Source organism: Bombina bombina, unplaced genomic scaffold (genome assembly GCF_027579735.1).
Source record: "Bombina bombina isolate aBomBom1 unplaced genomic scaffold, aBomBom1.pri scaffold_421, whole genome shotgun sequence".
Taxonomy (NCBI): Eukaryota; Metazoa; Chordata; class Amphibia; order Anura; family Bombinatoridae; genus Bombina; species Bombina bombina.
The window spans coordinates 262523-277715 of NW_026510719.1; the positions used below are offsets into that span (position 1 = coordinate 262523).

The window sequence follows — 15193 nt, forward strand, 5'->3', positions numbered from 1 at the left end:
AAGACAATCAATCATACAATATGGGTCAGAACTAGGCTACTTGTGCCTGGTTTGGGAGTGGGTGTAACGCTTCTCTGCATATATTTATTTTAGGAACCTTCTGAACAGCGCAGGGCACAGCCACATACTGATTTTTGTTTGAAATTCTTTGCAGTCTTGTATGTGAAAGATGGGTCGTTTACATAGTTAATAGTTTATTTGTATTACTAATAACTAAAAATGTTTAAATAGGCATTGCAATTGATTATTTAACATGTATAATATGGTATTCAACTGATCCTGCATTGAATACAAATATATATATTTTGTTTGTTTGTGAAAACATATACAAGTTCTCAATTAGAGCAGCCAGTGAACTATTAATCCCTAGGGATAGATTTAACAGAAACATTTTAGTTTCAGTATCAGTTTAAAGAGCTTTAAAGTGAAGGTAAAGTTTTACCTATCTGTAAACAGTAACAAATTCTTCCTAGTTTAAATAATACAATTGCTAACTTTATTTTTAAAATTCACTATATAATTGTAAAATAATCTTGTTCTATATTTACATAACGTTCTGTTAATAACTTCTCCCCACATCCATTTCCTGATCTTAGTGAGAGAGTGACGTATAGAGCGGTCCCACCCGCTCTATACGACTGCGTTCGGGCAGCGCTCCAAGCAAACTGGGACTCGCTTGGAGTGTTTTCTTCACACTTGCAAGTTAGACGCTAGGCGTCTTTTGAGCGCTCTGCTGACGTAAGTCCCAGCACTTCCAGCGTGCTGGAAAAGCTGGGACATTTCAGAGCAAGCTCAGACGCTTGGCAACATGGAAGCCTCCACACACGTGTTGCTTGTGGAGGCTGCCATGTTTTTATAAGCAGCAGAGGAGGGACAGGTGAGGTGGATAAGCCTTACAGCAGCATTTAGTACAGGGCAAAGTGGAGAGAGGTTACTTAACTCTAGGTAACTTGGACACATTTCCAGAATCAGCTGCTTGTCCTGTCTCAAGCTTTTATGAATTCCAAGTAATCCTGAACAGCCGTCGCCCTACGTTTTAAATGGCATCAAATAAATAACGATTGTTTCCACATGTTGGTTTCTGTACGTATGAAAGCAATAGTGATCTATGTGCCTTTAGGTTACTGAAACATTGTTATGCCGAGAATGGTTTCCCCGGTGATTCTGGTTTCCCTTGCCTTTCGTCAAACATCAGAACTCTGACCCACCTCCATTCAGTTGCTCTCAGCTCAGCTCAGCCCCTGTAGCTTAACCTGCCCCATTCATAAATAACTTATGCAGCACAAACATTTTACAGGTATGTAAATGATGGGAGCTGCAGCCCTTATATCTTTATTTATTATTAGCTGAATGGGGCAGGATAAGCTACAGGGGCTGAGCTGAGAGCAGCTGAATAGAGGGGGGTGGGGGGGGCAGAGTTCCAATTTTTGCCGAAAGGCAGGGAAACCAGAAACACAGGGGAACCATTCTCGGGGTAACAACTGTGTTGTGTAACAATGCTACAAGGGAGCTTAGAAAAAACGTTTGCATGCGCAAAGTCCATTATTGTGCAGCAGATCCCTTTGTGCATGCAAACGTTTTTTCTAAGCTCTTTTGCTTGTGACGTCACCTAGCGCCACGTCATCGCTGGAAGTGAAGTGCCTCCACTAGCTCCTGAGCACTGCCCGAACACGGCCTACGTGTTTAAAAAGCGAGTTCAGGAGGATCCAAATGAACTGCGCATGCGCACAGCATTGAATACTAAGCAATGCGCATGCGGTAATCTGCTATCCCAAAAAATTATAAACTCCTGCTCAGATCATCCCTTAGGTGAATGAAGTAATTTGACTGCCGCCTAACTGCCAGGATTTCAATAGGCAGAAAAAAACGTGACCTGCAAATAAAAAATAAATAAAAATTATGTCGGGTTGAATTTACGGCTCAACAGCAAGTAAGTTTAAAGCTCTAAAACTCATTTTATACTTCAAATTAAAAAAACTGATGAATGAAAGTACTATTTATTTAGGGTGACTAGTATAATTAGATAATGCAATCGGGCAAACTTTACCTTCACTTTAATTTAACAACTTTACATATAAACATGTTTTAACAAGTTTAATTAATGCTCAATCATATGAATTATTTTAATGTTTTTTCCCCCCACTTAGTTTGCCTTGACCAGTCATTATTTTGTAGACTCTTAGAAATGGCTAATGACACTTCTAAAGTTTTATTACCTTCTTATGAACGCATATGGATATCTTTTATATGTTTCTCTTCCTTAAGGATCGACTACCATGCTTCTCATAGAAGAAAAGTATAGATCAGTTGCACAGAGCTTCCTGTCTTCAGGCACATGCCCACGTTGTGTCCTTCGCTTCTGCTGTGTTGCATTTCCAGGTCCATATCGGCTTCCGTACCAGGTGTGCTTTGATTCGCTTTTTATAGTATGATACCTGTCATGCACAGGAGTTCCTTATCTATAGTTGTTCTATAGTAATGTTATAGTTACTATACTTTAAAATTGACTATACTTTAAATAGACATACATACAAACCTATTTAATTAATTCTAATCTTATTTTCTGTTCTTCATGTCATTCTTCTCTACATGTTGTCTCTTCCAGTTCTCTGTTAAATGTATTATTTAATTTGCACCAGTGGTCCCTTCTCCTTCTTATCTCAAATTAAAAATAATTTGTCTCTGATCTATTTTTGATAGTTAGCTATATTTTATTTTGACTATGTTTTTCAGAGATAAACCTTATTTTTTATTATTAACGGGGCAGTAAAATATAGAAACCCACCCCAAAACAAACAAAAATAACCTTTAAATAATATACCCAAGTCTAGACAAACCAAGGAACCAGGCAGCCACTGGCTACTAGATTTTTACCCCTGGCTCCTAACATTACTCTCCATATATCTAGAAACAAATGCCACTATCTGGCTCCTTAAAGTGTGTCTAGTGCCTAAATATTCTTATTGGCTCCTAAATTTTAAACAGATTTGCCGACCCACCTAGCCATTATTTTTTTAAACAATCTTTTATTGCAAAACTGGATCTGGGGCCTGTTTACGTGTTGTGCAGTCCACCCCTCTGTAGTAAATGCTGTCCTACTTCTCCCATAGCCTTCAAAGTGAATGTAAAGTTTGACGAATGTGTGCCCAGTTTTTCAAAATTCTATTAAAAACAGGGGCACTTTCATTTATCAAACTTTACATTTCACTCGTTTTGTTAAAATACCTTCTATTCTTGAAAGCCGCTCCAGCGCTTCCCCCGCCAGTCGCAAGTCTCTTCATATGTCAAAAATGAAGAATCCGGCTCCCTCCAATCACAGCTTGGCCTCAGGCAATGTTTGCTCTGGGGGGGGGGGAGCTGTGATTGGAGGAAGCTGGATTCGTCATTGCCGACGTATGAAGAGGCTTGCGACAGGATTTTTAAAAACCGGCACACATTGGTCAAACTTTACATTCACTTTAACCAGAGTGCTGTCATGTGGCTCTAATTTAGAAGCTATGGATTCCAATTTTAAAGGGACAGTAAACTTACAAAATAGTGTTAAATAATTCTGCACAAAGAATAAAAAATCTTGCAATGCTTTTGATTTATAAGGCTGCCGCTAAGATAATGTTATATAATTCTGCACTATGTGCAGAATTATATAACACTATTTTGTAAGTTTACTGTCCCTTTAAGGAATCTATGAGAAGAAAACATCATCTCCAAGCATTGGCGTCTGCAGGTATTTTTACAGGGGGAGGGGCAAAAGAATAAAGTACTCTAAAGGAACAGTCTACTTGAAATTTTTTATTTTTTAAAAAAGATAGATAATTCCTTTATTAAAGGGACAGTATACACTCATTTTCATATAACTGCATGTAATAGACACTACTATAAATAATAAGATGCACAGATACTGATATAAAAATCCAGTATAAAACTGTTTAAAAACTTACTTAGAAGCTCTCAGTTTAGCTCTGTTGAAAAGGTAGCTGGAAAGCCCACTGCAAGTGGGAAATAAGACACTCCCCCCTCCCCCTTCTTTTGCATATGAAAAGACCCTTTACACAAACAGGAGCAAGCTGGAGAAGGTAGCTGACAGTATTCACATAAAACTTTGGGGCTTGGTTAGGAGTCTGGAAATCAGAGCAATGTTATTTAAAAATAAGCAAAATTATACATTTAAAAAAAACAAAAAAAAAACTTTATGGGCTATATAAATAGATCATCTACAAAACATTTATGCAAAGAAAAAATGAGTGTATAATGTCCCTTTAACAATTCCCCAGTTTTGCATAACAAACACGGTTATATTAATACACCTTTTACCTCTGTTGATTACCTTGTATCTAAGCCTCTGCAGACTTGCCACCCTTATCTTATTTTGACAGACTTGCATTTTAACCAATCAGTGCTGACTCATAAATAACTCCACTGGAGTGAACACAGTGTTATCTATGACACACATGAACTAGTACTGTCTAGATGTGAGGAGAGGGACTTCCTGTTGGGAGGAGCTGGCGTGTGAAGGCGCCGCTCTGTGCGCAGGTGTGTGTGGCGCAGTGATACAACGCTACCGACCGGTGCTTGCCTTGCCGTTGCTCGTGGAGACTACTATCCTAGCGGAGTGGAATCCCTGAGCCCGGACGTGGAGCTAGCGCCGTGGAAGTCACCGTAAGGCCGAATTTGCTCTGTCGGCTAGAGCCTCCTTCTTGCCTGGTCCCGGTCCTGGTTGCCGGCGGATCCAGGAGCAGAGTTTACAGGAACCACCCTGCTAGTCACCAGCGCGCGCAAGGAGTGCATAATTCGCTGGTGATGGAAGTAAAAGGAAGGTGTCAATGCTGAAACTGCTGCCTTGAAGTCCCGATTACTCCCTGGAGGTGTCCGGTGTAGCAAAAGGTGTACGTCTTAGGAGAGCAGCAATCAGGCCCAGGAGTATACGATAGCGGAGGTCCTAACCGCAAGTATTTACTGTTTTGGCTAAACATTGCCTAAAAAGACACCTGAAATGCTTGTATGACTCTGAACCTGCTTATACTTAATAGCCTGACATTTATGTGGTGCCTGTAACTGGGGCCTTAGCTCTTTTCTTTACCCCGCCAAACACGTTTCCAGCTGTGTTAAAAGTACAGGCGCTTGGACATACTTAAAATTTGCAAGTAGAGGTTTAAGCTGTTCCCTTCAAGCTGTGTTGCCATTTGAGAATATCCAAGCTCAAAGGAGAAGTATTACTACTATGTATCTCGCTTGGCGTGCCAAGGAACAAGACTAACATCTTAAATACTAGGAACGTTTTACTTGCTAGAAACCTTGCAACAAAAGGAAAAGACTCCTGACTAGGAGAAACTAATTCTACCTGTTTAATTAAATGTGCTGCCTTTCAGTATATGGCTTGCTGTTGTCAGTTATAAGCATTGCATAGATTATAAATATCAGAGTGCTAGCAATTATCTGGTGCAGGAAGGCTATAGAAAACTGTAATTGTAATTATTGTAGCTGGTTAAGCGCTAAAGAAAGTATCCCCTAAAGATTGTAAGGGATCCTAAGATATGCCTATGTTTGCAATAATAGGAGAATTACTTTGTTACTTTGTTAACATATAAGTTACTGATGTCGGTTCCCCTCAAAGTGTGTATCTGTCTACCCCATACTGCAGTGTCAAGCTAGTATTCTCAGTAACAACACGTGAGGAACTGCAAAAAAAAAAAAAAAAAAAAATCTCTTCTTTTTCCTTTTATATTTTCTTGTTGTTACACTGTGGTAATAGAACTTAAGCAGAATTTAGATAGCAACAAATTGGAAAGGAACAAGGGCTGAATCACCTGAGCACGTTTGTTTTCTCTTTTTACTTTTTTCACTTTTTTTCTTTTTTTTTTTTTTTTTTTGTTTTTCTTTTCTTCCTTTTTTTCCTTCTAAGTCTTCCCCCACACCACTATATCACATGGAAAGATTTGTATCACACTCCAAGGCAAACTCCCCGATAATGCCACCTAAACACAAAGAAAAAAAAAAAAAAAAAACACTAGACAAAATGACACTAGCATCTCACAGGATGCTTCACATAACACAGTTTTAAACCCTGACTCACCCAATCTACTCAGCCAAATAGCTGGAATTATTAATCCACAGTTTGATTCATTAAAGATAGAGATAACCACACTAACAAATGAGGTAAGGCAGTTTCACACTAGGCTTGAAGAAGCAGAAAACAGGATCTCAGATTTGGAAGACAGGGCTAATAATCAAGACCATCTTACTATATCACACCAAAACAAGTTAGACGAGTTACAGACTAAAGTCGAGGAGATAGAGGATCGCGCTCGCCGTAATAATTTTAGGATAATTGGGTTACCAGAATCTGATAAGTATCAAGATCTAATTGCTTTTGCCTCTACCATGCTTCCTGAGATATTAAATTGCCCAAACAATAGCCCAATTAGAATTGAGCGTGCGCACAGAGTAGGGCCTACACGCTTAAGTAAAGATGGAAACTCGAGACCAAGAGCTGTGATAGTTAAAGTAGCGTATTTTCAAGATAAGGTTAACCTTTTCAGATGTTATAGAAAGAAATACCCACTGACAATAGACCAACACAAGATTCTTTTATTTTCAGATTTTTCTATAGAAACCTTAGGTAAACGTAGGGAAATGTCCCCATTTTGCTCAAAACTCATACAGGCTAATTATAATGCCAGGTTGCTGTACCCAGCAAAAATTGCAGTAATGTTAAATGGCGAAGTCAAGACACTAAAAGACCCTAAGGAAGCTCAATGTTTTTTAACAGAAAATAAGATTACCTAATGTATGGTCTTAGTATAATTATGCTTAAGAGACATTGTATTTAAAATGTTTTGCTTTGACTGTGTTTGGTCCTCTTTTAATTTTTTTTCCTTTTTTTTCCCTATTTTCTTTCTGGGAGTTGTCTGGCGCGGGGGGGGGCATATTAGCTGTTCGGGGTTTGTCTTTTTTTTTTCTCCCCTTTTATGGTCTTGGGGGGATGCTATGTGGTATTTTTGTATAACATATGCCTGGCTCTGATATAAAAATCCTGTCATGGAATGTGGGAGGGATAACCTCCCCCAGCAAAAGAAAATCCATTATTAGACAGGCTGGGAAACTAAAACCCGATATTCTTTGCTTACAAGAGACCCATCTTAAAGCCCCAGAACTAGTTAAATTAAAAATTCAATGGGTAGGCGAAGTTATTGCTACTCCATGCGCCCAAAGAAAGAGAGGGGTTGCAATATTAATCAATAAAAATTTGAGTTATAAGGTTGTCCATGATGAGAAAGATAGTGACGGCAGATTTCAAATAATTAAAATAGAAATTAATAATTCAGCTCTTATTTTATGTAATGTATATGGTCCCAATTCTACTGATTGGGAATTCTGGGATAACCTACGTGGAAAACTTTTTACATTTTCCAACGAAAATATAATTATTATCAAGAAATAGATACGGGAGAGAAGCAAATGCTATATATATAGGCTAGTGTACAAGGTTACCTCAAATCGGTCCTTGTTTAATTCATAGATACTTATGGTGCAGGCCCTTATATAGTATTATAATGTGTAATATAACAAGAGAACTCAACCTGGAAAGTAACCAGGTTGAAAAAAAGACAGGGAAACAGCACTCTTTTGAAAATAGTCAATATTTACTAGCACAATTTGTATACATAAGTAGTAGAGGAGATGGCATTCGGGAGTCCTGCCTCCACCCTTGCACCGCAAGGATAGGAAAAATACACTGTGTGTGAAGTAAAAAATCGGTTTGCAACAGTAATATTCATCAAAAGGAAACAAATACTATAGGACCTTTCGAGTCCAATAGACAGAACCTGACCGGTCAGGGGATGTGCGGAGCAAGTTGCCAAATATAAAAATACAGCACAATACAAAAGCTGACTTTAAGTAAAGCCTGTCACACTTCCTACACCCGGCTGCTCACAGCACCTCTGTGAAGAGGTAGTTGCTGGGCAGGTGAAAGCGTAAAAAGGGATCTAAGAAAGTGATGACAGCTTTATTACATGCGGGATATACTAGTCAAACGAACCTTGCAATCTGTACATTGAAGAAATTATATTCAGAGGGGAAGTGTATACCAGAGATCAACTACACCCTGCTGCATCCGACACCTCACTTAGGAGGTATAGCAGTCGGGCAGGTAGAGTAATGGGATCTAAGTGATCAAGTGGAGACACGCCCTCAGGATATGTACAAAAGTAGGTAAACAAGACATTTCAATCTTCATGTATGGATAACATGTTTTGCAGACAAGGTATTAATAAGCACATTTAAGCAGACAGCGTTATAGCATGCTATACAGGGAAGCAGATGAGTGTGTTAGTATTAAGCATGTATCTGTCCATTTGTTATTCGATAAACTGTGATCCTAGTAAGTTCCTAGAAAAAGCTGCGCCCCCTCTCGACAGAGTGGCGTTTGCCAAGTGCGAAATTCATGCACATAAGCCAGGGCTGATTAGTGCGGTTAGCGGCAAGGAATCTAGTAACAATATGGAACCATACGACCTGATAGCTTCAGTGACAAATCGGCCGTGCCGAATAGCTGTGAGTCAATGACCATGGAAGCCAAAAGATGCCGAGTATAGGTCCGGACTTTGCTTTAAATGTGCCTGGTAGAAAACCGCAGGACTTGTTTGCAGGTTCTTTGCTTTGAGATCCTCATACGCACATCACGTGATCCGGTCGGCTGGACCTATGCCGACGCGCGTTTCACCCGTGCGTCCAAATTGCTTAACGGGCTTCGTCAGGGCGTGATATCCAGGGTGCACCTGTCACCCTATTTATACGCAGTATCGTTATGCGCCTCTACTGACGGGTGAAAATATTGCAGGTATATACAAAGTAACAACAGTTGGAAAAAAGACACAAAGTGTCGATATTCAAAAAAGTATTAAAGGAACATATCCTACTTTACATTGCATATTTTAAGAAATGTAAAAAAGAAAAATATAAATATATTAATGTTGCAAACATCTATTGATTTATAATTAACCGAATTTAGCTAGCTATGATACCAGACGCAAGAGAATGTATCCAATTATAAAAAGCAGGCCATATCCAATTTATCATTAAGGCCTGCAGGAAGCTGTGTACCCAAAACTGAGATCCACCTGCATTCCTTTTGGAGGAGAATTTTGTCATTATCCCCCCCTCTATTATTGGTTATACCCCTATCTATACCGATAAAGGAGAGAGAGTCAGGATTACTGTCATGCATGTGTTCGTAATGTTTAGCAACATTACTTTTCTGGTTCTTATATTTCACATCGTCCCGGTGCTCTGTTATCCGGTCTTTTATGGCCCTTCTCGTTTTTCCCACGTAATAACGCGGACAGCTACATGAAAGAAGGTAGATAACCCCTTCCGTGTTGCAGTTCACAAAGTGTTTAAGAGTATATGTTTTTCCTGTGTGTGTTGCAAATTGTTTGGTTTTAACCATATACTTGCATGCAACACATTTACCACAGGGGTGGTTGCCATAGGATCTATGTTTGGACAGCCAGTTCTGTTGTTTAGGAGTCGACAAATATTGGCTCCTCACCAATTTGTCTTTTAGATTCGGTGCCCTTTTGGCTGTGATGTTTGGAAAATCCCCAACATCACGTGAAACAGCTTCATCACTAATCAGAGTGTGCCAATTGTGTGCCAAGATCTGTTTTAATGATGTCCAGTGGCAATTATACTCAGTCACCAATCTAATTTTTGATTCACCAGTCTTGTCTTTAGGTACCAGAAGGCTATCTCTATTCAGATGAGCCGCACCGGTTAGGGCCTGTTTTGCAGTGATGTTAAATGGCGAAGTCAAGACACTAAAAGACCCTAAGGAAGCTCAATGTTTTTTAACAGAAAATAAGATTACCTAATGTATGGTCTTAGTATAATTATGCTTAAGAGACATTGTATTTAAAATGTTTTGCTTTGACTGTGTTTGGTCCTCTTTTAATTTTTTTTCCTTTTTTTTCCCTATTTTCTTTCTGGGAGTTGTCTGGCGCGGGGGGGGGGCATATTAGCTGTTCGGGGTTTGTCTTTTTTTTTTTTTTTTTTCTCCCCTTTTATGGTCTTGGGGGGATGCTATGTGGCATTTTTGTATAACATATGCCTGGCTCTGATATAAAAATCCTGTCATGGAATGTGGGAGGGATAACCTCCCCCAGCAAAAGAAAATCCATTATTAGACAGGCTGGGAAACTAAAACCCGATATTCTTTGCTTACAAGAGACCCATCTTAAAGCCCCAGAACTAGTTAAATTAAAAATTCAATGGGTAGGCGAAGTTATTGCTACTCCATGCGCCCAAAGAAAGAGAGGGGTTGCAATATTAATCAATAAAAATTTGAGTTATAAGGTTGTCCATGATGAGAAAGATAGTGACGGCAGATTTCAAATAATTAAAATAGAAATTAATAATTCAGCTCTTATTTTATGTAATGTATATGGTCCCAATTCTACTGATTGGGAATTCTGGGATAACCTACGTGGAAAACTTTTTAAATTTTCCAACGAAAATATAATTATGGCGGGGGATTTCAATATGGTTCCGGACTCTAAGCTTGATAGATTTGATAAAGGACAGCAAGGTAAAAAAACTTGTGAAAATAGATTGCTGCGAAATTTTTGTAACTCTCTGGATCTCAAAGATATCTGGCGTCTACAAAACCCGGATTTGAGAATGTATACCTGTGAGTCGAAAAGTCACAAAACATTTTCGAGAATCGATCTGTTCTTGGTTTCAGACAAAATATGTGGACTAAATATAGTAGCAGACATTGCAGACATAGTCATTTCGGACCATGCCATCCTAACATTGATTATTAAATCTAATCTTAAGAAGGAACCAAATAATTTTTCCAAATTTTTTTTTCCGAAATATTGGGTCCATAATATTAAATTTAAGAACTGGTTACAGTCCAAATGGACGGAGTTTTACAGTTTTAATAAAACACATATAAATAAAACAGAAATCTTTTGGGAGACCGCCAAATGTTTTTTTAGAGGGGAAATAAAGGCGTACATGTGCAAATGGAAACGTAAGAATAAGCAGAGGGAGTATCAATTAGCTAATGCTCTTAAGAATAGCTTCAGGACATATATTTCAACAGTCAGTGATCAAAATTGGGATAAGTACATTAAGGCCAAAGCAGAGAGAGATTTATTCTTAAAGCAACAAACAGCAAATATAGAACTGAGGCAGAAAGCATTATATGGGGGTTTTTCAGGACACTCAGCGAAATATCTTGCACGTCTCACTAAGAAAAATTCAAATAATAGGATAATGGCAGTCCAATTTAACAAGCAAAGATTCACTAACAACTCAGACATTAAAAAAGTTTTCCACCAGTTTTATCAAGACCTATATGCAGAAAGGGAGGTCCACTTCGAAAATAAAGAAATATTCTGGCAGAACATCAAAACTCCAAAACTAACTCTGGAGCAAATAAACAATATTAATCAACCCATTTCTATGGATGAAATTAATGCAAGTATTAAAAGCTCTAAGCTAAGCAAGGCGCCAGGGCCTGATTTCCTCCCCTCTGAATTTTACAAAATGCTCCAAGAGCAAGTAAGTCCAATCTTGTTTAAGTTGTTTAATGAGTATTACCAGAATGGAAAAGATTGCTCCAGTAACTTTGCAGCTTCAAATATAGCTCTGATTCTGAAAAAAGATAAAGATGCTGAAAATCCCTCTTCTTATCGCCCCATCTCTCTACTTAATGTAGATTATAAATTAATAACATCTATCCTAGCGAAGAGATTACAGAAATATCTTGATTCCCTAATTCATACTGACCAAGTGGGATTTATGACAGGCCGTAGCTCAATGAAAAGCTTGCGGAAAGTTACAATCTTGCTGGACTGGTACCGAAATAAAACCCACTCAAAAAGAACCCATTCAAGAAACGATGCAGCAATCCTTACAGTCGATGCCGAGAAGGCATTCGACTCGATCACCTGGGACCACTTATTTACTTCTCTGACAAAATTTGGTCTTACAGGACAATTCCAACAATTCATTCTTAATATCTATAGGAATCCTTTTTCGTCTCTAATTATTAATGATGAAGTGTCGGATAGATTCAAGCTAAACAGAGGCACGAGACAAGGGTGTCCGCTATCGCCTCTTCTTTTTAACCTCTCTCTGGAACCCCTAGCGATCCTGCTAAGACAGGAACTTAAAGGGATATGTCTGGGGAAGAATAGTATGACTCTCCTTCTGTATGCAGATGATTTGCTTATCTTTCTCAATAATACAACACAGAGTATACCTCAACTAATAAGCATTATAGATATTTACAGCTCCATTTCAGGGTACAAGATAAACACCTCTAAATCAGAGTTATTATGGATCGCGAAGACCCCATATAGTATAAGAAGCCATCCCTTCAAAGAAGTTAAAAATATAAAATATTTAGGTATTGTTCTTAGTGCAGACCCTGCATACTGGTATGCACTAAATTTCCCTGATTTCTTTGAATATGGGAAAAAAAAACTAGAACAGTGTATGAAATTACCCTTATCTCTCTCTGCACGAGTGGCTCTAATTAAAACTGTTTTATTCCCTAAACTACTATACCTGTTACAAAATCTCCCCCTCTTATTATCTCGGAAAGATCTAAATGCGTTTAACCGGGTTTGCTCTGTCTTTATATGGCAAGGCAAACGACCACGACTATCCATGCAGAAACTGGCCATGCGCAAAAGTATGGCTGGAATGGCATTTCCAAATATTCAATACTACAATTGGGTATCTTTGTTTAAGTACGCAGTAGATTGGATCACCAAAAAAGAATATTTGACTTCACTAGAAATAGAATCGGATCTGGTTTCGCCATTCACCTTAAATGCGATCTTACACTGTTGCCCAACTAAATTACCAGCTAATATTTGTAATATGATAACTTTTGGCAATATTATTCGCGCCTGGCATAGAACATGTTTACAGATTAATGTAATACCATACGTATCCAACTATTTAATGATCACAGGGAATCCAGAATTCATTGCAGGACTGGGTCAATCCACTTTTTCAAAATGGAAGAATCAAGGATTAATATATCTTGTCCAATTAATCGATATCTCAACTGGCCATATTAAACCTTTCTGCCAGATTACTAGAGAGTTTGGAATCACCCAATCTGAATTCTTCGCATACCTCCAACTTAGACATTTCCTTCAGGCGATTAAAATTAAATATAACCCAGATTGGGAACTAGGTAATCTAGCAGATAATATTAAAGCTTACGCAAAAGGTAATTTCGCAATTACTAATTTCTACGATACCCTTATTTGTCACATGGGTTACCAAGCTATGAACGCAATATCCAATAAATGGAATAGTCTGCTCCCTGGGGTGTCTATGGAAAATATCCAAGCAAGCTTTTTACTGGCAAAAAAACCGAAAACTTCTAATGCCTGCAAAGAATCACATTTTAAATTGATTAATATGATCTACATCACCCCAAAAAAACTTGCAGGATGGTATACAACCAGTAATTTATGTCCCAGATGTAGCTCAGATAGGGCAGATTTACTCCACTGCTTCTGGTGGTGTCCAAAGATAAGGCAGTTTTGGTCCAAAATCAATTTTTGGCTTAATAAATTTATGGATACACCGATATTATTAAAACCCCAACAGATTGTTGTCTTAGTAAGTCCAGGAGAAAAGTATAGGAATACTTACTTAATCAATACTGTTATTATGATCGGGCGGATATTAATATTGGAAAAATGGAAAGCTACGGTAGCTCCCAGCATGACTGAGTTTTCCAAGCGTATAGAAACACAAATAATAATAGACCAATATAACATCCAGATCTGGAACGAAAAACAGATAGAATCTTTTTTTGCCAAGTGGACTAGGGTTATCCAAATAATGTCAATGGGAGTCCAAAAACAAATGGTTTTCCCATTTAAGCAATCTATTTTCTTTCAATTAAACATCCTTAATGGTAACTTCCCCACTAGCTGGGCGAACTAACTAGATGGATTAGATCTCCCCCGCTATAACTATATCTATAATAATAATTATAATACTAATAACAACAATTTTCTTTTCTTTTTTTTTCTTTTTTTTTTTTTTTCTCCCTTCCCACGCCACCCCCTGCGCCAGCCCTCCATATACAAACCCTGAGAGTTTTCTTATATGAAACAAAGGAAGTTTTTGTTTAAGTGTACCAAAGAAATGTATATCGGTTCTAAGTTAGGTTGGAAGCGAAAGAAGGAGAATTAATGTAAATACTCTTGAATTTTAATTTTGAAACGTACTCTTGATTGATGTACAACTGTTTTTTTCTTTTTTTGTCTTTGTAAATTGTATGGTTTCTTTTTTCCTGTTGTTATGTTATCAAGAGAAAAGAAAAAGCTTTAATAAAAAGAAAATTAAAAAAAAAAAAAAAAAAAAAAAAAGTACTGTCTAGATGTGAAAAACTGTAAAATTGCACTGAGAAAAGAGGCGGGCTTCAAAGGCTGATAAATTAATATATGAGCCTACCTAGGATTAGCTTTCAACAAAGAATAAAGATAGCAAGAGAACGAAGAAAAGTTGATAATAGGAGTAAATTAGAAAGTTGCTTCGAAATCCCATGCTCTATCTGAATCACAAAAGACAAAATTTGGGTTCAGTGTCCCTTTAATTTTGACTAGACTGTCCCTTAAACATAATAATATCAGTGGCAACATGGGACGCAGACAGAGTTGCATATTGTACGCATGAGCTGCACATAATTTTAAACATGGTTGCTTATTGGTGTCAAAAGAGTGACTCAAGTGAGTGCTTATGCTTAAATATAAGGCAGGGCTTGACAAATATGATTTGAAAATCTAGGAGCCAGCACAAAAAAGAAGAAAGCATACAATGCATGCCTTTAACCAAACAAACTGAGGTACAAACAAAGGTGACACAAGCCTTTTGTAATTTCCCTAGATGCATACAAAACACGGAAATGGTGCACATCCCATGTCAATTTCCAATTTACTCCCATTAGCTAATTTGCTTACTTCTCTTGATATAATTTGTTGAAGAGAATAACTATACTAGTCTCAGTAGCAGCAATGCACTACTGGGAGCAAGCTGCCAATTGGTGGCTGCATATATATGCCTTACGTCATTGGATCACCTGATGCATTCATCTATCTTACAGTGGTGAATTGCTTCTCATTTGACAAAGAATACCAAGAAAATGAGGCAA

General features: G+C 38.0%; 1 protein-coding gene across 1 annotated transcript in view; it reads left to right on the forward strand.

Annotated features, from left to right (window-relative positions):
* Window positions 1-15193, forward strand: part of LOC128643341 (tRNA pseudouridine synthase Pus10-like) — a 30066-nt gene that overhangs the window by 699 nt on the left and 14174 nt on the right. Inside the window, exon 2 of the mRNA XM_053696272.1 lies at window positions 2266-2402. Coding sequence (XP_053552247.1) covers window positions 2277-2402 — 126 coding nt within the window. The 5' untranslated portion in view covers window positions 2266-2276. The remainder of the gene's footprint in view (window positions 1-2265; window positions 2403-15193) is intronic.